At 41.9% G+C, this 26,632-nt stretch overlaps 1 protein-coding gene across 3 annotated transcripts; it reads right to left on the bottom strand.

The window, feature by feature from the left end:
* Positions 1 to 1,363: 1,363 nt before the first annotated feature.
* PLEKHS1 (pleckstrin homology domain containing S1) lies at positions 1,364 to 26,560 on the bottom strand. 3 transcript variants are annotated; one of them, XM_043597596.1, is made up of 13 exons: positions 26,291 to 26,560; positions 24,313 to 24,359; positions 15,886 to 15,974; positions 15,668 to 15,774; positions 14,900 to 15,034; positions 13,455 to 13,530; positions 12,483 to 12,602; positions 10,590 to 10,715; positions 9,453 to 9,559; positions 8,797 to 8,961; positions 7,733 to 7,834; positions 6,482 to 6,617; positions 1,364 to 3,575 (listed from the first exon to the last, which is right to left on the bottom strand). In XM_043597596.1, the coding sequence occupies exons 2-13, from the start codon at positions 24,338 to 24,340 to the stop codon at positions 3,375 to 3,377; spliced, it is 1,392 nt and encodes a 463-aa protein (XP_043453531.1). In that variant the 5' UTR covers positions 24,341 to 24,359; positions 26,291 to 26,560; the 3' UTR covers positions 1,364 to 3,374. The 3 variants fall into 3 exon arrangements, with proteins under 3 accessions (XP_043453531.1, XP_043453532.1, XP_043453533.1); XM_043597597.1 differs by having other exon boundaries at positions 1,992 to 3,575; positions 12,483 to 12,599; XM_043597598.1 differs by lacking the exons at positions 24,313 to 24,359; positions 26,291 to 26,560 and having other exon boundaries at positions 1,992 to 3,575; positions 15,886 to 16,068.
* Between the last annotated feature and the right edge of the window lie 72 nt (positions 26,561 to 26,632).

Below are 26,632 nucleotides of genomic sequence, written 5' to 3'. Positions count from 1 at the left end.
TGTAGACTTTCCAACCAAAAATGGGCTTCAGAGCCATGTGTCCACCCACATTGTTGGTTGCCTGATAGTTTGACATTGATGGTTTTGTATTTCTTTTACTGAGGTGTCTTGGTTTCTTACCTATAAAGATTTAAAATTTATATATATATGTATGTAATTTATACATAATTTATAATAATTATAAAATATATTTTATATAGCTTATATATAATAATTTATAATAATTATAATCTATAATAATTATAATCTATAATAATTTATAATAATTTACTTACAGTAATTATAAAATATATTTTATATAGCTTATATATATATAATTTATTTAGACATGTATTTAAAATGCACCATTATATATTTATTAGATATTATTAAAGATATTATATACTTATCATATATTTATTTAAAATATATTATTTAAATTTATATTTATTATAAAAATATAAATATCTATAGTAAATATATAAAATATATTTATATAGCAAATATATGCTTATATAAGTATATCTTTATCTAATAAACATAAATTTATATAAATATATAAAATTTATTTATATTATATAAATATATAAAATTTATTTATATTTATATATATTTATTTATATTATTTATTTTCCACACTTCTATTGTTTTTAATAAAAGTGACATGCTCGGGGCGCCTGGGTGGCGCAGTCGGTTAAGCGTCCGACTTCAGCCAGGTCACGATCTCGCGGTCCGTGAGTTCGAGCCCCGCGTCAGGCTGTCAGCCTCTGGGCTGATGGCTCAGAGCCTGGAGCCTGTTTCCGATTCTGTGTCTCCCTCTCTCTCTGCCCCTCCCCCGTTCATGCTCTGTCTCTCTCTGTCCCAAAAATAAAAGTTGAAAAAAAAAAAATTAAAAGTGACATGCTCATTGCAAAAAAATATGCTTATATAAGTATATATTTATCTAATAAACATAAATTTATGTAAATATATAAAATTTATTTATTTTCCACACTTCTATTGTTTTTAATAAAAGGGACAGGCTCATTGCAAAAAAATATGCTCATATAAGTATATATTTATCTAATAAACATAAATTTATGTAAATATATAAAATTTATTTATTTTCCACACTTCTATTTTGTTTTTAATAAAAGTGACATGCTCACTGCAAAAAAAAAAAAAAATTTTCAAACGTTACAGAAATGCCTCCCCCACATGGCCAATCTTGGTCCTACTTCTCAGAGATGGTTCTTATTAAGAACTAGATCTAAGTTCATCGAGACTGAACAAAAAGGCATTATCAGAGCAGCAGCAGACCTAACATTGACTGAGTGCTCACGACCTATCAGGCAGTGAGCTAGGTGCTGTACGAATGTCACCCATTTAAACCTCATAACAAGCCTTCAAGGTAGGTATTTTTTATTAGAGCTGGGAAAGTTGTGCACACGCACATACATATACACGAATACCAATACTTTAGTTTTGCGAAAATGGGACAATGTTATGCCTACTGTTCTGCAACTTGCTTCTTTCATTCTTACTATATTGTGAACATCTTTCCATGACTGCACATACAGAACAGTTAACACCTGCAGAGTTTTGAATTACATGAGGTCATCCCAATGAAGCAATCCCTGAAGAATTTTTGTATTATTACAGACAATGCTACAGTGAGCATTAAAAAATCATTTTTGTATATTTGTGTGAGTAGTTCCGTAGGACAAATTTCTGGGAAGTCGAAACAGGAGGTTGCATAAGGTTGTACATTATGTTGCACACCTTAAACTGATACAGTGCTATATGTCAATTACATTTTAATAAAGCTAGAAAAAACGCAAAGTCTTAACTTCAATCCAGCTTTAAAAAAGAAACAGTAAGGGGCACCTGGGTGGCTCAGTTGGTTAAGCATCCGGCTTCCACTCAGGTCACGATCTCACAGCTTGTGAGTTAGAGCCCCACGTTGGGTTCTGTGCTGACAGCTCAGAACCTGGAGCCTGCTTTCAAAGCTGGGTCTCCCTCTCTCTCTGCCCCTCCCCTGCTTGCTCTCTGTCTCTGTCTCTCCCTCAAAAATAATAAGCATTAAAACACTTTTTTAAAAAAAGGAACAGTAAACTAAAAATTTGTATATGTTCTGTACAATCTGGAAAACAGAAAATGAACTGTATTTGAATGTTTCTTCTATCTGCACAAGGTCTTTTCAAACCTAAATCCAAATACAAAGTGAGGAGCAGGACATCTGTTTCTCAGAGCTGGTTTTAGATTCTTGGTCTGTCACTAAACAGCTATGAAACTGGGAACTACAAAGGAAGTATATTGTCACTATTATTATTTTTTAAAACATAGCATGGTATATGAGTTTCAGGTGTCCAACCTAGTGATTCAACAGTTCTATACATTATGCCATGCGTACCACATAAATGGAGTCACCATCTGACATCATGCAATGTTATTGCAATGTTATTGACCAAATTCCCCATGCTGGATTTTTCATTCCCTATTTTATAACTGGAGGGTTGTACCTCTTAATCTCCTTCACCTACTTTGCCTGTCCCCCCCCATCACCTCCACTCTGCAGCCACCATTTTGTTCGCTGTATGTATGAGTCTGCTTCTGTTTTGTTTGTTTGTATTAAATGTTTGGGGCCTTGACGTCTTCCTGGACAAAAATGACAGCATAGTAAGATATATTTTCTGAAGCCTCCTTTTGCTCGAACGTTCCCGGATTCGATTAGTCCTTTCGCTGCCTTTGTCTTCCTACTTATGAAAAAAGATTTGACGTTTTTGGCCTTGTAGGATCAATTAGTTAATGCGCCGATCAGTTACGACCTTTCAAACGTACAAGTGCTACGTTGTTGCCTTATTACTTGTAGAGAAAACAGACCTTTGCTGTAGGCGACCTAAAACCGCTTCAACTTCTAGAATAGTTTCTGGGTCTTTAAGAAAACCAGATGATTATTGAAGCCAAGGGGCCGCCCTGCCTCAGCATTTTGGACCATGGGTGGGTGTGATGAATAGGGGGAGGTGTTTGGGAAGGCTGATATGGTATCACGTCTCTCGGGAATCTTGCCTTCCTGGAATGAGCGTTTCCAACTGTATGTTCCCTAACAAAGAAGGGATTGTGCGGACCACGACCTCAGAGAACACAGTGCATTTCAGATGAGGGACTTAACAATCTCTGTGGTGTGTGGGACAACGTCTGAGCTAACAAGGCCTTACATTTTCTCTGCGTTCCACAGTCATTATCCCCCTCGACCCTCTCAGCATCCCTGATGAATAGCCGGAGAGGTGATAGTTTTCCCCGCCGTTAAGGGGTAGGTACGGAAAATCAGAGAGGTGTGCCGATGTGTGTTATCTCACACAGCGGTGAGAGGGAGAGGCAGGGCCCCAGCAGAGTCCAGGGCCCACCCTTGCTCCTCAGCAGTGGGTCCTGGCGTGTGACTCTCCAGTTCGTTGGTGTTGACCCTTTTTAATGGCTGGACTCCTCTTCAGGGTCTTCTCCAGTCTAGACTCACCCAGTCGACAAGATACGACACCTTTGTATTTTAAGGGGCACGTACAGGCGACAGCATGGAATTTCTCTGAATTTGGGATCCGGCCGATGGTGAGTTTTATTTTCTAAAACACAAGTAAGAAGGAAATGAAGTGAGGAAAGATTTTCCTTCGTTGTTTGCTCTTGGTCTGTCCTCATTAGCACCCTTGGGAACTGGTTTGGAAGAAAATCCGACGATGAACCATAACATCTGGGCCAGAGGAAGCCAGGGTGACCTGTATACTTAGGTGGAAGATGGATTTTTATTCCCTGGCAGCCACTGGCCTGAGCCTTTAGGGAAGATTCCAGAGAACACCGATGATCCCAGATGGGCCCAGTTGTACCAGGAAGTAAAAGCCTCTTGAAACTAGAGGATCCAGATGAAACCAGACAAAACCAGCCGCTGACAAGATCAGGAGGAAATTGAAGTTTGATGGGTTTGCCCTGTAATCTAGCATCTCCTTCTTCTTCTTCTTTTTTTACACACACCTCTTCTCCCCTCCTTTCAAACTCTCACATTGTCCCTACCCTGTCCCCAAGCCGACCTCCTTGTCTCTCAACTGTAGCCCAACAGGAGGGAAAGTAAATCTGATTGGTCCGAATGCTCTAGAACAAATGGCCTGCCCCTCCTGTGGTTCCACATCTCCCCTCTTCCAACATTCTCTTCCCTTCTGGGGACCAGCTATTTGAATTTTTTTGAAGAATTGGACATTCGTTTTAATATAAACAATAGTCAGGTGGGGCGCCTGGGTGGCGCAGTCGGTTAAGCGTCCAACTTCAGCCAGGTCACGATCTTGCGGTCCGGGAGTTCGAGCCCCGCGTCAGGCTCTGGGCTGATGGCTCAGAGCCTGGAGCCTGTTTCTGATTCTGTGTCTCCCTCTCTCTCTGCCCCTCCCCCGTTCATGCTCTGTCTCTCTCTGTCCCAAGAATAAACGTTGAAAAACAAAAAAACAAAAAAACAAAAAAACAAAAAAACAAAAAAACCAAACAATAGTCAGGAATGGCGGGGTGGGAAAGTAGAAGTTTTTGTCTTCCAGATAACCATTTGGGTGAGCACCTCGTGTTTCTCCATAGCATCTAATTGTTCTCCAATAGGAAGGGGCAGGCCGACTCAGCCCAGGAGAAATGCTATTGTCCCCTCCCACATACACGATTCCACTGTCCAGAAAGGCAGTCTTGATATACTGCAGCCAACGCGGCCCAGGTGAAACTCCTGGGTCCAGGTAAAAATCCTTTTTTGGCTTTGGAGCTGATGCCTGGATCTTGGAGGTCAGAGTATCTTTTGGTAACTTTTGGAAGGATTCGGAAGATTGTATAGGGCACGTGGCCTCAGGGTGGGTTTTTGGCAACGGAAATATATTAGAAGTACCTGACTGTTGGACTGAGCCCCTGAAATCTACTTCTCTTCCACCACACAAACTCCTACCTGGTCTTCAAAACCCGAGCGAGACACTACCTTCTCTGAGACACCTTCCTAGACTTCCTCAGATAGATTTACTCCTTTCTTTCTGCTTCACTGGCCCTCTGTCCACATCCTAGGGCATACCCCTTATTGTAACCAGCACACAACATGCCTGTTTGATCCATACTATGTGAGCTCCTCAAGCCTAGGCTGAGGCCATTTTTGTAGCTCTAGGACTTAGCTCAGTACTAAAGGAGATGTTCACAAATGGCGAGTGAGTGAATGAATGAGAATGAGTCCTTGTTCCACGACTACTTCTGTATCTTTGGCAATTCATTCATCCTTGGCTGCTTTTCCCATAGAGGTAATGGGAATAGCATGGGGTAATTGTGTCAGGCAGGAGAGATAAGACCTATGTAATCAGAAACCCTCAGAGCTGAAAGAAATTTGAGAGATCACCTAGCACAGCAGTTTTCAGGAGTTTTTAAAAATTTAATTTTACTTATCATTATGATTGTTTTAGAGCAGAGAGAGAGAAAGCGAGCGCCATTCGGAAGAGGGGCAGAGGAAGAGAGAGACAGAATCTCAAACAGGTTCCATGCTCAGTGCAGAGCCCAACATGGGGCTCGATCCCACGACCCTGGGATCATGACCTGAGCCAAAATCAAGAGGCGGGTGCCCAACCAACTGAGCCACCCAGGTACCTCAGTTTTTAGGATTTCAAGACAAGGAAATGTTTCTTCAAGGAGAGCTAACAGAGCCAACATCCAAAAAACATAAATGATAAACGTAGATTGCTCTCATCGAAGTCTTACATATTGTCCCCTTCTTTACCTCTTCCTCAAGTTCCTGTCGCTTAGGGACCCAAGAAGCACAGTTTGAAAACCAACTATCTTCCTGTAGAGAGAAAAAGCTGAAGCCAAGAGAAGAACGTGATTTTCCCAAGGTCACGTAAGAAATAAACACAGGCCAGGGAGGGACTTTACCACAGGGAGACTATACGCACAGGCAGAACCACGGCTAGCCCTTTAAAAACATACATAGTTTGTACACGCTCGCATGTTTTGTTTACTTCTTACAATAACTCAGTGAGGAAGGTACGGCTAGGTCAATTTCGGAGATGAGGGGACTGAAGTGTGTAAAGCTGAACCTGGCCCATGTTCCCCAGCCAATCGGAGAAGTAAAAGCACAGACAACTCTATGAGTACCTACTAGGCGCCAGTCACGTGTGTAAGCATCTTACACATATTATCACATTTAATTCTCCAACAACTTGTATTATCCTTACCCCCAATTTTGCAGAAGAGAGAGATGAGGCACAAACTGACTTAAGGTGATGCAATGCAAATCCTGAGCCAATGCGATTCCATTGTAAACTCTTTCCACCACATCATGCTGTGTATCCGAGGTCCTGGACCCCGATGCCCAGTCTCTTAATCCGGAGCCCTCTCCAAATATCACTTTATATGAAAGAATTTTGAAAGGGTTCTACAGTCACAGTCTGTTATTTGCATGTATTTACATGAACCGTTCAGGCTCCACCCAAGACCTTGATCTTATTCTTGGCCAGAGCTGGTCAGCAGGACTCACCTCCTTCTGGACAGACCGACTGAGAAACAAGGAAGCCTCCTCCAGGCCCTGGGGCATCAGGTCATTCACAGCCAAGATGTGATCTCCGTGAAAAAATAAACATCCCAGGTGCGGGGGGCCTTGCCACTGAGCCACACTGCGATGGAACACAGCGTTCAACACGAGTGTGAGATTGTGCTCGCAGGACACAGACTGGGGTTCCCTCATTACCATCACCAGCTTCATCAGCTATGTTACACCCCGTCTGAAGTAGACAAACTGCATTTTCTGCTTGAATATTCTTTCATCTGTCACTGCTGTTGGACCTGCCCTCCAAAGCCAACTCTAATCATACCACCTCTAATGGCCCTCCTACATTCCTCTTCCTTTAATTAACCCCCCATCCCTGACTTCTATTGCACTAGGTGAGCACCCATTTATTGTATATTTAAGTACAGTGCATTTTATGTTTGCTTGTTTATGCGGCTGGTTTTTTTTTTCACCAGGCTATGAGACCCCAGAAGTAGAGTGCTACCTTCAAAACAAAAAATTTAGACCCATATAACTCCAAGGAAACAGAAGGCGTTTAATAAGTGCTTATTGCAAGTGAGCACATGATGATTACACAATGACTACCTAGTGACTCTCTAGTGAGCCTCTTAGATGGTGGGAAATTTGGAAAAGTGGAAGAGTTGTTTACTGCCCTCTTCTAGAACGAATAAGCCTTTTACGTTAAAGGACTTTCTCCCCTTGTGAAAATGTAATCTTCCTTCAGAATAAACTATGAAGTTTTTAAAAGAATTTAGAATCAAATTAAACGGTGCTGATTTTAAGAAGATTCTCTCTTTTGTGTCTGTCCCAGACCAACAGGTGTCTCGAAGCCTCAGACCTTGGTGTGACCATTTGTTTTAGACCTTAGATTCTTGTTGACTTCACTAACTTCATTACTTCATTCGTTTATCAAACAGTCATTGCTCATTGATTGGGAATGATTTCCTTGGACCATACCTATTCCTTCCGGCTCTCCTTTACCTTCCAAAAATCAGAAATGGGTACTGGACTTTCGGGTACTCCACTACCAACCCACTTCCCAGCTGATCCTCTTACACAGCAATACCTTCATTTTTGCCTCAACCAAAGATCTTTTGTGAGAACAACTCAACAGTCCAAGCTGTCTGATCGGTTTTGCCACATACAGTTTCAGGATATAATCGTTGTCTGCCTATCTCCCAACCCCATTTATAATCAAGAACCCTCAAATCTCCAACCTACCATATCCGTCCTGCAGCTTCCATGAGACTAAGATAATTTATGACGTCAGAAGGAGAAAGGAACACATTCAGTTTCTCCACTTGGCTTTCATCAGGGATGTTACTACGAGATAAGATGTTTATAAAAGTCACCTCAGGCAGCTCTGAGCTGGACATTCCGAGTAGACTTTACTTCCTACCTCTAGGATGGTATTTCCCAGTTAAACATTGTCCAAGACATTGGGAGAATACGAATTTAAGTTACTCATTAATGCCCTCCCACACCCCTCTTGGGATGTGCTAATGGATGGCAGACAATGGGAAAAGAACAAAAAATGGACTAAACTGATTATATATCACACCAGTCTGCTTATTTCTCCACTGGAAATGACTCCATAGAAGAATATACTGGAAAGACTTAAAACTGAGAACAATTTCATCAAATGCCCTCGACATCACTTAAAACCTAAATCTTCCCCTCTTATTCTATAACCAAACCTCATGCAACTTGCCCATAATTTGAACCATAGACGTTGGGTGACATGCTACCCAGGTCAGCGTGATCCAGAGTTCCAGGGCCCAAAAGACTAGCCAAGGGATAATTTTTAGAAATATTTGGAGGGGCGCCTGGGTGGCGCAGTCGGTTAAGCGTCCGACTTCAGCCAGGTCACGATCTCACGGTCCGTGAGTTTGAGCCCCGCGTCAGGCTCTGGGCTGATGGCTCAGAGCCTGGGGCCTGTTTCCGATTCTGTGTCTCCCTCTCTCTCTGACCCTCCCCCGTTCATGCTCTGTCTCTCTCTGTCCCAAAAATAAATAAACGTTGAAAAAAGAAATATTTGGAAATGCTACCCACAGCCCAGGGGACTGCTTTGCTTCCAGCTCTGTTACTCACTGTCCTTGGCCACCACATCGGTAAGAAGGGGAAGCTAGTCGGATTGTTGGCCAACTTGAAGATTTTTAGGAACCATTTAAACTTGAATTCTGAGTTAAAAAGGAAGGCTGCCTTGCTCTAAGGGCGCATAGTTTTAGAAAATAGAACTTTACTTGATTAGTATAGATAATTGCACAACAGTAAGTGAGGCCAACCCCTTTTTGTCATTCATGGTCTGTGCTTCCATATTGGCAGGTGGAAGACAAGAGTCACTTTGTGAGCCTTGTTCTTGCAAGTGAAGCCCCCCGTTCTGGATCTCTGGAAGGGCCTGGGATCCCTCTTTGCTATCAGCAGACTTGTGGGATGTCTCTCTGAAAAAACTAGAAAATCAGAAGTTAATACAATACCCTTTGTCACCATGTTTATTTACAACTTTCTTTGGTGGGTGAATCAGATTTCAGTAGCTAGGAGCCATGTGAAAACTAACGAGGTCTTCAAGTATGCCCGGCCCTCAGAATCACAGTCACAGTTAGAATCAAATCCAACAAACTTCCCTTCTGAAAATGGATATGGAGTCAAAATAACCCTTTCCATTGGAAGGGCTTGAAGGACAGAAGTGAGGATGAGACATCAATTCAGAATAGAAAATAAGTTCCCCAGGAGACAGAAAATGACCCGAGGGGGTCACTACATGGGTAGTGAAAGCATTTTGGTGGGTTGAGAAAGCATTCTCACTTCTTGTTTTGAGATTGTGGAATAATGTGTTGAATTTGGTCTATGGTGATGTTTTTGAATGACTATATCAACAGTGGTTGTTCTATAAGAGTACATTAGCCGGAATCAATTTTAAGAACATGACAGTTTTACGTACCAGGATTTCATTGGCATGTAATGATGTTCATTTGTCTCCGAGAACTGTTCTGGACTATCAGGTTCAGCAGGTTGACCAGGATCATTGGAAGCAATAAGACTATCCAACTACAGACAAGAGGGATAAGCGTAAGGATGCAAGTCTACCAATAACCGGGTACCTTTTTATCCCTTACGTGATGGCTCTGGGCCCTCAAAGGGTCAGTACATCCACCGCCGGATGAGCAATGGTGCTCATGCTAGGAGGCTGAACTGGGAAAGCTTCTGACTCAAAGTCTGTTTTCTCCTCCTGGATTCCCCGTGTTTCCAATACGGTGTTTTATTGGACTAAATTGCTACTTATTTTTCTGTTTCATCACTAGGCAACTTAATGATATGCACTCTTTCTCCCGACTGGTGCTGCTGTAGAGACGTGTCACCCGGCTGGGTCAAAGCTGGCCTCAGGCCACCGTGCTCACAGGCTAGCCAACTTGGCGTCAAGGGGCTGCGGAAGTCCTAGAAAAGACATTGCCCTTGGGAGGCTCTCGGCTAGCCCCTCACTACTAAGGCATTTGGGGGACTGGTTGCTCAAAAACCCTCAGGGCTTTTAATCGCCTGCCTGGCAGTTGAATCAGTAACCCATATTTGGAAAAATTCCTTCCAGCCAAGCCGGTCTTCCCGCTGCTCACCTACAAATGGTGCTCTTCCAGAGCCAGCTTTCAGGCCACTGGCGTCACCTGGAGCCCCCCCTTCCTCTCTGGCCCGATGAAGCTGTGTTTGGGCCTTAGGAGGTCCCGCAGCCCCCTCCGACCACCTCAGCCAACACCAATCCCCTCCTTCTCTGAACTGTCACTGCATAGTTTTGTACTTACTTTTGGCGGGGGGAGTATTTTTTAATGGCCTTTTCTTTCTGTCTGGAAATCACCTCCCCGCTTCCCTTCCCTCATGCACTCCAGGCATTTATCAGCATCTCTCTTCAGCACAGGGCCCTTTCTGTCTTGTACCACGGCCACCTTCTTTTCAAGGGTCAGCACCGTGAGCACATCACCTGTGCCTGATTCACCACCGAGCCCAGCCTCCTGCCTCAGGAACAGCACGCAGCAGGGACCCGGCAAATATCCGTACAAGGAAGGAAGGATTAGTGGATGGAAGGGGTTACCTGTAAAAGAATACTTTGGGGACTAACATAATGACTCTCTTCTTCTGTCTCTTCAGTAGTCTCTGACAAGAAATCGTGCGGCAGATGAGCTTGTCTGAGTCCTGGAGAATTGTTTTCCATTAAATGCTGAATAAAGAGAGGAAGACAATTAATTCTATTCTCTCTCTCTCTCTCTCTCTCTTTTTTTTTTGCAAGAGACAGAATTCAACCCCATGCTTTCTGGGAAGCCATATTAGATTAATTAAGTTGAGAAGATCGGAACATTTCCCAAGGTTACATGCAGAAGTCCACGTAACTTGAACTCGCCTCTTGAGTCTGGGTCCCCTTGATGAGGTAAAAATACCAGCCCATATTTCAGGCTGTTCTCTACCATTGGGGCCTGTAACTTAGAACAAGCAGTTCTCTCAGGGGCGGGCGGTGGGGGAGGGTATATTCGAAGGCACTAAGGACTGCCACTGAGTCCCCCCACTCCCATATACTAGTTTTCACCCCGGGGCCACCTGAGAAGATAATCAGCCCACGCACCACACCTTTCCTCTTCCTGCTCAATATTCCTCTTTTGTGTTCTGCTCACACACTTCTATTGTTTCCATAGCAATGCAATTTGCTAGTGTTGGTCATGTGATCATATGAATTACAGTCTACAAGGTAATGTAGGTTTAAGCAACTACCACCTTCCCTCCCCAGTGGATACAAGATCCTCCCTCTACTAAAGCAGCTGCTTTGCATGGCAGGAAAATTGTTACAAGTACAACTTAATTCTTCCAAGAACAATGCCTGTGAGCAAGGGTTTTGAAAAGAACTTGAAGGTTTTCTAGGAAGTCCTTGAAGGGAAGTGATTTTAAAAACAAAATGTTTTCAATGGTGTCCATTTTTCTAGTGCCAAGATCGTGAAGCCAGACCGTGCTGAGCTGGGGGTGAAGAACGGTTCCCACAACAACGACAATGACAACCATCATCACCACCACAAAACCCAACAAGGTAGATGGTACTCTTAACTGGAGCTGACTGAAAAATCTCCGAATTCGAATGCAAAGTGTGAAAAGGCAAGACGACCAGTAACGTCATCTTTCGAAAAGCAGGGGGTAAGAAAGCTTTTAACATAGTTGGAGAGCTCCCAACAAGGTAAAACAGCAGGTTATGCTATATTAAGATGTGCTTGGCACCCAGGGAGAAGGGAAAGTCAATGGTTACATCTCTAACGGACGAAATGGTATCCACGGCAGGAGATAAAAAAAACAACCCAACCGCTCGGTCCGTTAATCCAAAGTTGGGAAGACTGAATCCAAGAGAGCTGAGAGCACAATCACAAATCACTTTCAAGAGCCAGATGTGTTTTTTTCCTCAAATGGGTTTCATTAGAAATGAAGTCACACACACACACACACACACACACACATGCGTGCACACACACACACACTTAAGAGGAAGCAAGATCGATCTGGGTAAATGAAAAAGATGAATGAGAACCTTGGTTTTACCCCAGAAATAGAGACGGTATGGCAGGAGACCGAGTGGTGTGTTGGGAATCTTTTTTACAGAGGTAATCCGCACCCTTTGTGTGAAAGGAAGGAAAAGGTTGCCAGCCAGGCTTCTGTTTAGCTGGAGGGTTCTCCGGCCAACATACCCAGATGCATGGTGAGGTGCACCCAAAATGAATGAATACATTTCAAGGTAGGCAGGGCAAGCAGGAAGGCTCATTTGTGGTATAAGAAACAGACTAAATATAGGATAAATACTAAGGCTAAGATCATGATGGTGGGTTAGGCTTAGAAGAAGCTGTCAAATACATGGGTAATACTTTGGAAGCATCAGCAGACTCCCAGGCAAGGCGTCGAGAGAGAGAGAGAGAGAGAGACAGACAGACAGACAGACAGATGGAAGTCTGATTACCATGTCTGGAAGACTATTTCTTGGTGGGGCGGGGCTGACAGCCTCTGATGCGCTGGAAGGACCAAGGAGAGGACTGGGGTCTGAAGAAGGCCTTTTACCACCCAGGGGGAATTTCTCCTGCTTATGGAAGAGGAATATTCCAATCAGGGCACAATCCATGTCTTACCTGGACCGAAGCAACAGCCTCGTCGCTGGGCTTCCTGCCTTCACTCTTTTCCGCTAACATTTATCCCCCCAGCCAGCCTTCCCGCACCAAGATACAAGGTGATCATAGCTTTCTCCTGTTTCCAAGCCCTTGAGGACTCTCAGCCTGGGCTTCCGATGTCCTGAATTTCCCTCAACCCGTCTTTTTGACCCTGTGCCACTATTTTCTGGTCATTTGGGTCTACCATAGACACAACTCGCTTTCCTTCCTCCACGGCCTCTGCCCTTGCTGTGGGCACAGAACAACTTGGAGAAAACATGTCAAAATGATACCTATAGACTGAGTTTCATTTATAAAGGTCTACCCCCATAAAGGACTTGTGTAAATCAGCGAAGGTTCTCGGGAAGTAAATTAAAAACCTAAAGCTACTAGCCCTTACATTAAAGAGATATTATACTGAAAACGCAAGAGATATGAAGAGCCTTTGTACAGACACCAGCCTAGACTTACTCACTGAAAAAGGCAGCTGTTATGCACCTTGAATAACAATGATGGGAACTGCTGTAGTCCTAGCTACGCTTAAAAAAGTGCATTTCACTCCTCCGACCCCATAATGAAAATTTGAAGGGTTCAGGTCTCTTGCAAAACACGGAAGTGTTTTTTTCCTATTGTTCATCACAAAAATAACAAGGATGTACATTTTCTCACTTATTTTTTCCTTGTATTAGTGCCAGTGGCTCAGGAGGAAAAGCAAAAGCTACCATTGTTTCCTGGTGACAGAGGCTGTGTTCAGGTGCCCTGTTATTTTATCGGCAATGTAGAGTCACCTCTGTGTTCTGGCGTGCTGCTTTGGCGTCCCAGCAAAATGATAACATGAAGGAGACCCAGTCTTTAATCTTCTCCCTGTTGATAGGAATAAACTTTTCAGTTGGCGTGTGGCAACAATAGCACCTGTGCTCCTTTTGAACCAGAAAAAGATTCTTTTATTAAGGTTGGAGCAGGCAGTGGGAGCAGGTACCAGGGAAATAAAGATTTTTCCCGAAGTAGCTTCAATGACCCACTGGCTCCTCACCACCTCCACACTTGCACACTAGAATTAATCTTCCTGCCGCCTCTGCGAGGAAAGCTCAGAGAAATGGGAAGAACAGTCGAAAATAACAGTAGTGATCATAGGGTTGGGACCTTTTGGCTTTGACACTGATTTCTTTTGTGTTCATAAGCGAGCCCCTTAACCCGTCAGCACCATTTTTTTGTATAGCTACCCAGGTGTGCCTCCCTTTGGGGGATGCGTGTGTTTATGAAGCCTGTGTTTGAATGAATTTATATAAATCACAACTTTTCTATTGACTTTCATGACAATGTGAAAAAGAAGGCTGTTCGCCTTGGGCTTAATCTGCAGCAGATCAAGGCCCTTCATACTTCGGCGTGAGCGTTCTGTGTCTCCTCTGCCCAGCTTCCTCCCCTGACCTTGGCCTCTCTGTCAAGCAGACAATCATCTACAAAGGATCTGTTAGGCACCTTTGCTTGCACCGGGAGCCCCCCTTAAAAACCGAAGACTTCTTCAGGGATGAACATGGCCCCTCCCTAACATGTAGCTTGTACAGATGTTTGTGTATTGGGTTCTCTTATGTGAAAAGCAACTGGGGTGATGGGGATGGGGGTGTGGGTTGACTGGCATCCCCTCAAAATTCATCTGTTGAAGTGTCAATCCCCAGTACCTCAGAATGTGACCTTATCTGGAAATTGGGTTGGGTTATTGTAGATGTCATTGGTGAAGATGAGGTTATACTGGCCTCCTAATTCATTATGACAAGCGTCCTTATAAAAAGTTTGGATGTAGAGACACGCTCACAGGGAGAATGCTGTGTGAACATTGTAGTTCTGCTGATGCAAGCCAAGGAACTACCAGAAGCCAGGAGAAAGGCCTAGAACAGACCTTCCCTAGAGCCTTCAGAAGGAACGTGGCCCTGTGACACCCTGACTTCAGATGCCTGGCCTCCAGAACGGTGAGACAATATGTATCTGTTGTTCTAAGACATTCAGTTTGTGGTACTTTGTTATAGAAGCCCTAGGGAATGAATACGGTCACTTTCTGAGATGTTTCAACAAATAATGAACACTACCCAATAATGAACACTAACGATGGTGTTGCAGGGGGTGGCCATGGATTTCTGTTCAAAGTCTGTTTATTGGTTATTGGTTTGAGATATTTTGTCTGCTTGTCCATTTTTTATTGCACATGCAGGAAACACTGTGTTATCTTACTACTTACCTGTCATGGCCAATGAGGAAATATTCCCTGTTAGTGGTTCTGATGGACATCACCTCATCAGGGTGGCATTTGAACATCTTACATACAGATTGCATTTTTTCATGGCTACTTATGCCAACTTCTACACTGGAGTTTCTGTTAGATATAGACACAAAGTATTACACAGATTCAAGCACAATGACTACTGTTTTATATTAAGATGCTAACTGAATAAAATTTAGGTCTGCTTGATCAATGTCTTGGAAATTGTCCAATAGTGTTACAAAATAAGTTTAGATCTGGCTCATTACTGATTGCAAATACTTAGTTCAGCCTCACATTTAATTCAAAAATTCTTATTTCTGTTGAATTCTTTGTTCTACAAACGATCATGTTTCCTAATTTTCATTTTGTACCGAATTTCCTAAAGAGAAGGCCAAAAAAAAAAAAAAAAAAAAGAAAAAAAGCAAATCTCAATACTTTTTTAAAAATCCATCTTGGGTTTATGAAATGATGATCTGCTCTGCTCTCCCTCATCCGTAAATTAAGCAAATCAAAGTCTTTTGTAACTAAATGCTTATTAATGAATAATTTATGAACTGGTATATACAACATGAAGTAAGTATGTGGCTGTGTTTTACTCGGGATGTTCTTCATTTCAGCTTCTTTTCAGCAACCAATATCGTAAGCATGAAGGCTTTGGTTCTTTCGGTCAACGATTTAAATTTCAATTTGCATGCCCTGTGTTAGTATTCGTGGTTATACACGTTTTCCGGACTGGATGCGCACCGGTCAATTTCAATGGAACCTCGGCGATGTTCGTCTTTGTAATAGGAGACGTGAAGTCTCCTTCCCCCACTCTTTGACAGAATGAAAAACCGCTTTTTCCAAGAAGACTGAAAAATGAAAACATTTTGCATCTTAGTTGGATCTCCAAGGAAGAGAAGGGATTTGAAAAATGCTCAGGAAGCTAGTGGGAGGCCCGTTAGATCACGGTGCATACTTACAGCAGAGAAGAAAAGCTGAGGAGGTGGTGATTTAATAAAGTAATCTTGTTTGCAGACTTCATTTTCATAATAAAATGTAAATTGTTTGCCTAATAAAAGAAAGTGAACAGACTCAGTTTGTTCCCTGTAGATTTTGGGAAAGAACTGCTTCAACTGGAAAATGCTATTTCCCTCTGGAAAGGTCTTCCAATTATTCAGTTATGGAAAAGAACTTCGATCCTAGAGCAGGAAAACAAAGAGCCCAAAGGACCGAGGGCATTATTCTTATTCGACCAGAGCCAGGACTTCCCTTCAGATGCCCTTTAGAAGCTCCTTAACGTCGGGTTCTCATTTCTGGGGCACACCACTGGCTCTCCAGATGTGAGCAAAGGTTTTTCTCTATTCTTGTCAGAGCACCAGCCACAGGAGCAGAATAATTCTGCCTTGCTCCTTGGCTTAGTAAACAGAAGCAAAAACACCTGCTCTTTTTTTTTTTTTAATTTTTTTTAACGTTTATTTATTTTTGAGACAGAGAGAGACAGAGCATGAACGGGGGAGGGGCAGAGAGAGAGAGACACAGAATCCGAAGCAGGCTCCAGGCTCTGAGCCATCAGCCCAGAGCCCGACGCGGGGCTCGAACTCACGGACTGCGAGATCGTGACCTGAGCTGAAGTCGGACGCTTAACCGACTGAGCCACCCAGGCGCCCCAAAAACACCTGCTCTTGAAAGTAAGGTGGCAGGGTGGTTACATCAAAAGGTTTCCAAAATGTTAACTGCTTCTCTGTAAGGATTGAAATGTAGATGGGTTTTTTTTTCCCCTGTATTTTCAAAAATGTCTTCAAGAAATATGTACTACTTTCATTATTTAGAAAAATGTCATGTTATTAAAGTTTTTTTTGCTTTCACCTCCAGGCTGTAGTTCTAGTTTGCTCATGGTTTTATAAAAGACCGTCTTTACTAAAGAGTTAGAGCTTTTTAATTAAGTGAAAACAGAATCAGGATTAGGTAGCACAACTGATGGGGACATTATGCTAGAATTTAGTATTTCTCTTTTTTTTTAACATTTTCTTTTAAAAGTTTATTTATTTAATGGGGCACCTGGGTGGCTCAGTCGGTTAAGCGTCTGACTCTTGGTTTCAGTTCAGGTCATGAGCTCACAGCTTCGTGGGTTTGAGCCCATGATCTCACAGCTTCGTGGGTTCAAGCCCTGCGTCAGGCTCTACACTGACAGTGTGGAACCTGCTTGGGACTCTCTCTCTCTGCCCCTCCGTGATTTGCACTGTCTCTGTCTCTCTCAAAATAAGTAAACTTAAAAGAAAAGGCTTATTTATTTAAGTAATCTTTACACCCAACGTAGGACTCAAACTCACGACCCCAGGATTAAGAGTCAGATGCTGCTCCAACTGTGCCAAAATTAGTACATGAATGAAGTAATTCCTAGGCAGCTGTCCTCACTTTGCTTCCTTCCCCTCCTCTGTAGCAACTCTGCCTGATCCCCAACCCACCCTCCATCCCTTTACATGCACACATACACACACGGAAAAGGAAAAGAAAAACAGAATGCAGCAATATTGCAAAAACAAGTTTTGGCTGGCTCCTTTTTAAAATTGTATGGCCATGGACAAAAATCACATATTTATTTACTAAACAAATATTGATAGAGCACCTAGAATCCCTAACTTTCCCTGCTTCCTTATCTGTAAAATGGAGACAATAGTACCGACCTCACAGATATGTGGGGAGGACTGAAGGAGTTAATGCATGGAAACCTCTCAGTACTGGGCCTGGCACACAGTAGGGCTGTTATCAACAACAGAGGAAACTTTAGCCTTTATGGTTTGAAGAATAAACCAGTCTCTCATCTGCTTCTAATACAGGTGCTCTTTGGTTGTATTAAGTTTAAAAGGTTCAACAGATATAGTATTTTATAAAAATTTGGGCCTAGGAGTCCCTAATAACATCGTATACAATTAGCAGAACCTTAAAGTAAAGTATCTATCAGTACGTAGCCCAGTTTGTCACTCCCAGGGTGTCTGTCCCCAGTATTCACATCGACTACCAGGACACAAAAACTCTGACGGTGTTCGTTGACCATGGCAACGGTGCTGTTTTCTCCAGAACTGAAGCTGAGGAAAATAACCCAGTAAACAATGTGGCTATCTTAATCTGAGTTTACGAAGCCATCAGTACTGAAGCCATCAGTATTCAGCCAATTTACTGGTTAAGGTATGTGAAGTCCAGAAATATTATGCATCTGCCTCACTGCCCCATTCAAGCAAACTCAGAGGGTATGGTGACAGAAAAACTCTGGCCATGATGGCATTAATTGTTAACTGGGGTTTTTGTCCATAGTAGGATTCTGGGCTTAAAAGTGAGCTACTAGAGACACTTAATGATGAGGTCTTTTCATGCCACCTGGCTTCTGCTTGTATTCCCTGCCTTCATGGAGCTTCCTATCACGTGTGGAAGGTGGGTGATAAACAAGAAACGAAAACAAGCAAGGTAAGTGCCAGTTGGGATACGTGCATTGGAGAGCATGACCAGGGTGATGAGACGGAATAGCCAGGCAGGGAGGCCCCTTGAGGAAGAGGAGTCAGGGGAAACCTTTATGAGGATGAGAAGGAACCAAGCGTGCAAAGAGCTGGGTAGGCAGAGGAAGTAGCATAGTCAAAGGCCCAGGGACAGGAAAGGGGAGAGGTGTTCCAGGAAGAGAACAGGAGCACTGAGTGGCTGGAATATAATGAGCCAGTGAGGACTCTAAGAGTGGTCTAAGATGAGGCTAGAGACAAGTTCAGTTGGGCCTGGAAGGCTGTAGGCCAATATAGTGGGTTTGATTTTAAAACCAATGGACAGGACCACCCACTAATTAGCTTTGCCAAACAACAACAACAACAACAAAAACCAGTGGGACAATCTCACCCATCCTCTAGGTCCAGTTTGTAGGAAATACAGAAAACAGAAATATGGTAAACACCATGCCAGAGATGTCTTCAGCAAAATCTAGTCTGTGGGAAACTGATGGGACAAATTTTCAGTATTTTTACCCCTGTATATGCAATTTTTGCCCCTAAACATCTTCCCCTGGATTTCCCATAAACTTCTTTCTCACATCACTCTATCCCCAGGTGCCTTTTATGAAGTGGTGTTACCAACACCTGTCCAGCCTCCCCACCTAGAACCCTCTGAATCCCCTTAACCGTCACCCTTTCATCAGTCTTATGGCCACTCAATGATTAAATCATGCTCACTTTCACTTCCCAAACACCTCTGGGATCTATCCCGATCGTTCTGTTCCCACCACTGCTGCCTTCAAGACCTTCATATGTTTCAATGTATTCATATGCATTCAAGACCTTCATAGGTTTTTCACTGTACATTGTAGTGTCCAGTTTGGCGCCCTAATTCCAGTCTTGACGTTTTCAAATCCATTCTTGACATATCCCTGAGAGTAAACACCAAATCTGACCGATTCAGTACTTGGGGCAAGGATGGAATAACAGGGATTGGGTTTACCAGACAAAATATATACAATAGTGGTTTTCAAGACCCTTGGCATGGGCAATAAAATCACTCATCCCTATGAGATGGGAAACAAACAAGGTGGGCCCTACGACTCCCTTGAGAGAGTTTCCAGGCTATAGCACAGGAAAGGGGAACTGAGGTGGAATTGGGTGAATTCCTGAGTTGAGGAGACAGAGCTAAGGCTTCGGGGAAAATTAAGGCACTAGAGTTCACAGGGACAGAGTGCCAAAGAGGAAAGAGCTGCACACGGAAAGAATCACAGAAACATGCACAAGGTTCTTAAGAATTCAAGAGTATGGAATAATTATCTTTGGGCTGAAGACTGTTCCAGATCCACCTGACAAATCATAAAAGCTAGCCTTTAAAAAGAAAAAAGTTTATTTATTTATTTTTGAGAGAGAGAGGGAGGGAGAGAGAGTGTGCATGCATGAGAAGGGGAGGGGCAGAGAGAGAGAGAGGGAGACAGAGAATCCCAAGCAGGCTTCAAGCTGCCAGCGCAGAGCTGGACATGGGGCTCGGACTCATGAACTGTGAGATTATGACCTGAGCCGAAATTAAGAGTCAGATGCTTAACCGACTGAGCCACCCAGGTGCCCTAAAAGCAGGTCTTAAAAGGATCAAATTGTTTCCAAGAAACTTAACGGCATCCCAGAATAAAGCTCAAGATTTGTAGAAATACAAAAATAGGCAGCACCCAGCAAGGTAAAAATTTTGATGTCTGGCAACCAGTTGAAGACTACCAAATATGCAAAGAGGCAGGAAACCATGACCCATAATTAGGAACATTATCGAAATGGGCCTAGAACTGACACAGATGTTCGAATTAGCAGAGAAAGTTGTAAAAACAGTTATTATTACTGTATTTAATATATTCCAGGAGTTAGGTAGAGACACAGATGATATAAAAAAGATCTAAAATGAACTTCAAAAGATGAAAACCATAATGTCTCAGAAACAAACAAACACACACACTGAATAGGAGTAACAGCAGATTAGTACACATGAAGACAAAGTAAGAGAAACTATCAACACAGATGCAGAGAGAAAAAAGAATAAAAAAAAATGTTAAAAGAGCACCAATGCACAGTGGGACAATTTCTTTATCTTTTTAACTTTATTTCTTTTGAGAGAGAGAGATTGCACTCTTATGAGTGAGCGGGGGAGGGGCAGAGGGAGAGAGGAAGAGAGGAAGAGAGAGAGGGGGAGAGAGAGAGAGAAAATCCCAAGCAGGTTCCATGCTGTCAATGCACAACCTGATGCGGGGCTTGATCCCACCATCTGTGAGATCATGACCTGAACCGAAATCAAGAGTCAAATGCTTAACCCACTGAACCACGCAGGTGCCTCACTGTGGGACAATTTCAAGTGACCTACTATACAAGTAATGAAATCCCTAAGTGGGTAGGGATACAGAAAACATATTTAAAGAAATAATGCTGAAAAGTGTATAAATTTAAAGAAAACTATAAACCCAGAGATCCAAGCAGGTCAGGAACCCTAAACACAAGGTACATGAAAAAAACTCTACTAAGGCATGTTGTGATCAAATTGTTCAAAACTAGTGATAAAGAAAATAACCTAAAAATCAGCCAGAAGGAAGGAAAATATGTATGCAGAAGGAAAAAAAAAAAAACATGCGAAAGACACTAGATTTCTCATCAGAAATAATGTGAGCAAAAAAACAGTGGAGAAAATATTTAAAGTACTGAAAGAAAAACACTGTCATTCTAGAATTCTATATGCAGCAAAAATATCTTTGAAAAATAAAGGCAATTTCAGGGCGCCTGGGTGGCTCCGTCAATTGAGTGTCCTACTTCAGCTCAGGTCATGATCTCACGTTCGTGGGTTTGAGTCCCGCATTGGGCTCTGTGCTGACAGCTCAGAGCCTGGAGCCTGCTTCAGATTCTGTGTCTCCCTCTCCCTCTGCTCCTCCCCTGCTCACGCTGTCTTTCTTTGTCTCTCAAAAAATAAAATAAAATGTTTAAAAAATAAAAAAAAAAAAAATAAAGGCAATTTCAAGACATTTTTCAGATAACACAAAAGCTAAAGAGATCCATAAACAGGAGGCCTATACTATAAGAAAGCTTAAAGGAAGCCCTCTGGGTGGAAAGAAATGATACCAGATGCAAATATGAATTTATATGAATGAATGAACAACACTGAATGGTAACTGCAAAGGTAAATATACGAATTTTGTTTTTGTATTAATTAAAACATTTAAAAATTCAACCGACTATTCAAACAAAATACTAACAAGATACTGTGAAGATTATAACATATGTGTAAGTAAAATGCAATTTCATTAAGTAAAAGGCATTAAGCCCAGGAGGGGAAAATGGAAGTATACTTTTATAAAATTCTTATATTATATGTGATTTGGTGTAATATCATTTGTAGTAAGATAGACTGTGATACGTTAAAGATATATACTATATGCCCTAGTGTGACCACTAAAATAACAAAACAGTTACAATTAATAAGCCAAGAAAGGAGATAAATAGTATCATAAAAATACTCAATGAATTCAAAAAACAATGAAAAAGAGGGAAAAGGTGAACAAAGAAAAAATGAGACAAATAGAAAACAATGCTATGATAGACTCAAACGCAATCACATCAATATTCACATTAAGTGTAAATGGTCTAAAAAATTCAATTAAAAGGGTAAGACTGTCAGATTGGATAAGAAAGCAAGACCCAACTGCATGGTACTCACAAGAAACACATTTTAAATATAAAGACACATGGGGTGCCTGGGTGGCTCAGTTGGTTAAATGTCTGAATCTTGATTTCGGCTCAGGTCAAGATCTCATGCTTCATGGGAGTGGACTCGAGCCCCACATCTGAGCTGTGTGCTGACAGAACAGACACTGCTTGGGATTCTCTCTATCTCTCTCTCTGTGCCCCTCCCTGCTTGTGCACTTTCTCTCTCTCTCTCTCAAAATAAATAAATAAACATTAAAAAAACGAACACAAAGACACAAATAGGTTATAAGTAAAAGGTCAGGAAAAGGATATACCATGCCAACAGCAGTCAAAACAAAGCTGGACTGGCTGTAGTAAGATCAGATTGCATAGCAAAATAGTATTACCAGGGATAAATGTCTTTTTATAATGATAAAGGGGTCAATTAACCAAAAGGACATAATAATCCTACACAATTATGTACCTAATAACAGACTTTCAACATACTTGAGGCAAAAACTGCTAGAACTGCACAGAGAAATAGAGAAATCCACGATTATAGTCAGAGATTTCAGTACCCCTCTCTCCATAACTGATAGAAAAAATAAGCAGAAAATCATAAAGATTTAGTGGACTTGAACAACACTATCAATAACAAACTTGACATGATTGATATTTATAGAACACTCAACAACAGCACAATGCACACCTTTCTCAAGGGCACATGCAACATTTTCCAAGACAGATCATGTTCTGGGCCATAAAACCAGTCTCAATAAATCTGAAAGGATCCAAGGTTTACAAAGTATATTTTCAGAACATAATGGAATCAAACCAAAAATCAATAACAGAAAACTTTTGGGAGTGATGCATATTATCTTGATTGTTGTAATGGTTTCCCAGGCATATACACATATCAAAACTTAACAAAATGTACATTTTAAATATGTGCAATTTATTGTATGTCATTTTTACTGTAAACAGCTATTTCAGGGGTGTCTGAATGGCTCTGTCAATTAAGCATCCGACTCCTGATTTTGGCTTAAGTCATGATCTCACGGTTCATGAGGTCGAGCCCCAAGTTGGGCTCTGTACTGACAGTGTGAAGCCTGCTTGGGATCATCTCTCTCCCTCTCCCTCTGCCCCTCCCCACCCTCCTCTCTCTCTCTCTCAAAATAAACAAACAAACAAACAAACAAACAAATAATAAACATTAAAAGAAAAAGGCTATTTCAAAAAATAGGACCAGTCTAAAATGCAAATCTAATGATGCCATTCTCTTGTTCAAGGATTGGTGGTCTAATGAGGTCAAGGTCTGGTACAATATAGTGCCATATTTGCACAGCCTCATCCTTTACTCTCTCTCCACTGTCCTACTTTATATCCACATTGCCCTCTGATACATCCTGCCTCTAATCCACTCATTGCTTTGTTCATGCCATCCCTCTCTGCCGAGATGTGCTCTTTACCAATCTCTCTTAAAACCCTGTACATCTTTTAGGGTCCAAATGCCTTCTCATAAAACCTCTCCAGATTCCCAAAACTAGTTGTATGCCCTTTCTTTTTCAGATTCCCATAATGTTTCACACTCACTTTCGTGATTCCTATCATACCCCGATTGTTTGTGCTTATCTTAGCTTCTCAGCACAGTTACTCACATGTGTTTACCTTAACTTCCCAACAACATTTATAAACTCATTGAGAGCAATGACTCTATTACTTACTCTGTATATCCTCTATAATATGAAACACAGTGACTTACTAATGATAGGTGCTTTGATCATTTGATTTCTAAATTATTTCATCCTAAATCAGCTTTTCTAACTACCCACCTGCAATGAACTGTGTAAACATGAACAAGGACCTTTGAATAATACACCTTGAGCTACCCCTATAATAACAATTTAGGCAGTTTCTCCAAGGGAGAATTTCCTATTAAATTATGAAATATTCTTCGGTCTCTTCTGGGCTATAGTTTGTTTCGGCACCATCTCCAAGCAACAGATGGAACATCTGGTTAAAGAAAGTCAGAAAATGTCAAATTTCTAGATAGGTGAGCGTTTACACAATAATTAGCTGAATACAGCAGTTTCTGCTACACTATCCATACCATGAATCATTGTCCCAGAATGCCACCCATTATCCTCACTAAAACTATCTCCTGTATCCTGGGTAGCTTGATGAGAATCGTTTGTCATTTTCAATAAAGTTTTTCCTTAAGAGAGTATATTCCTTGGGTACCTGGATTCTTCTGAGGTTTGGGTTCCATTATGGCTGTCTGTTCTCCTCTGTCAAAAGGAAGAGTTAAATAAATGTCGGTTAGTCCTCAAACAACAGCGTGCTTTACTGATTAACCACTCAAACATCCAGTGTCAGGATGGTGCCCAGGAATGCTGCTGAGATGGGTTATCAGCCCCCCACTTTCCATTCTGTTCCCAAAGCTGAAAGTAGCCACAGTTACAAGGATATATTCAAGCTGCTTGTGCTCACCAAGTGGACAGGTCTGTGGAGGGGTTGCTAGCATGACTGAAGGGACCACGTTCCCTGGGTCTTTTCTGCTCCTGCTCCATAAGTGACTCTGACCACAAAGTCCATGGGGGAAGCAGCACGGAGGAGAAGAGACAAGAACAGGGCAGAGGGCAGGATGCTATGGACCAAATGCAGCTGAGAAAGCATTTCTAGCCAAGAGGAAGCATAAGATAAGTGCTTCTCCATGCCAGGAACTTGCTTTCTCCAGGGGAAAACCGAAGAGCAGGGACCCTGTTCTTCAACTGCCACAGGTGTCTGCCTGACTCTGGGGACTGAGGTCCACGTGGTGAAACTGACTCTGAGAGGTGGAGCCCTGTCCTGGGCAGCTATGCTGGTGATCCCTTGACCAACGTGGGGCCATGAGAGAAGGGGGATCCTACAGGGTAAAGGGCCTCAGGGCAGGTGAGATCTTCGAAACCAGGGATGTGTCGGTGATCAATTCTTACCTTGAATTAGTAAGACTTTCAAAACAGAAGAAAGCATTGAGCACTTCAGTGCCCGGGCAGTGCAGGTAAAATGGGAGGGAGGCAAAGGGCCCTTGATACATACTTTGCGTATTATATATAATAACATATAACACTCAAATATGTGTTAACTGACTTTTTATGTTATCAGTAAGGCTTTTGGTTAATAGTAGGCTATTTGTGGTTAAGTTTTGGGGGAGTCAAAAGTCATATGTGGATTTTTAACTGCATGAGGGGTCATCACCTCTAACCCCCATGTTGTTCAAGATTCAAGTGTGTATGTATATACATACTGGATTTCATACATAATATATTTCATATTATATATATTAAAACCAGTATATGTATACATATGTGAAATCCATTATATATATGAAACCTATTATATAAATTTTGCTCACATAAGCAAAATAAGCCTGAGCTTATGTTATATAAACAAAATTATACACTAAATATGAAATCTCATTCAATTTCATACGTGTTTTATATATAAAACATATAGATTTCACATATATTTTTATATATAATACTATAAAGCTTATACTAGTTTTATAATGGTACAATACCCATTTTATAGATAGAGCAACTGTTATCAGAGAGACTAAGCAATTTGCCTTTGATCTCATAATTAAAAAGAAACAGACCCAGAATTCTAACTTGAGAGTTGCTGTCTGAACCACTTTGCTTCTCTTTTTATTTAAAAAAGGAGAAGTGGGGCATCTGGGTGGCTCAGTTGGCTGAGCGTCCAACTCTTGATTTCAGCTCAGGCCATGATCCCAGGGTGTGAGATCAAGCTCTGTGTTGGGCACGGAGCCTGCTTGAGATTCTCTCTCTCTCTCCCTCTGCCCCTTCCCCCTGCTTGTGCTCTCTCTCTCTCTCTCTCTCTCAAGTAAAATTAAATTAAATTAAATTAAATTAAATTAAATTAAACCTTTTTGTAGTTCTGGTTGCATTTCTTGTCATTACCCCAGAACAAAAAAGCCTTTCAGATTTATCTCTTTGATCCCATTCAAGAGAATCTACACCCACTATCATTGTCTATAACCTGTTCATTTTAATGTCACCTGGGATTTGATGAATGTGATATCAAGAGGTCCTATTTCCTTCTGACTATCCAATCCAAGAAAGTTATGAACTAAGAGCCCATAACAGCAGTTTGCTCAGTTAATATTTCAGACTACCAGAAGCCTTGAGAACCTAAAACATTCAAACCAAGCAGTACTTACAGGCAGCCAGCTGGTCGCTGGTCAGTTCTCAGCAAAGTACCCTGTCCCTGGGTCTCCTGTTCACTCTGAGCTCTGAGTGGCAAGGTGAAAATTAAATATAAGCTGCTTGAAATGTGAACCAACAGGAAGTCCCTAAACTATCTTAGGACAGATTTTACTCTTGCCCGAAGCTAAAATGGAAGCTATTGTCCGAGGGGAAGTCCTGGGCTTTCAGTCTTTTTGTGGCTTGGCACAGAACTGCCCTTGGCATTCCAGCTGCCTAGCATCAAAAAATAACAGCAAACAAAGAAAAAAAATTCCCACTAGCCGTTGTCTTTAGTCACAATGATTCTTATTGAGAAC

This window comes from Prionailurus bengalensis, chromosome D2 (assembly GCF_016509475.1).
Source record: "Prionailurus bengalensis isolate Pbe53 chromosome D2, Fcat_Pben_1.1_paternal_pri, whole genome shotgun sequence".
Taxonomy (NCBI): domain Eukaryota; kingdom Metazoa; phylum Chordata; class Mammalia; order Carnivora; family Felidae; genus Prionailurus; species Prionailurus bengalensis.
Note: the sequence above shows the minus strand (reverse complement) of the source record. Positions and strands in the feature narration are given on the sequence as shown.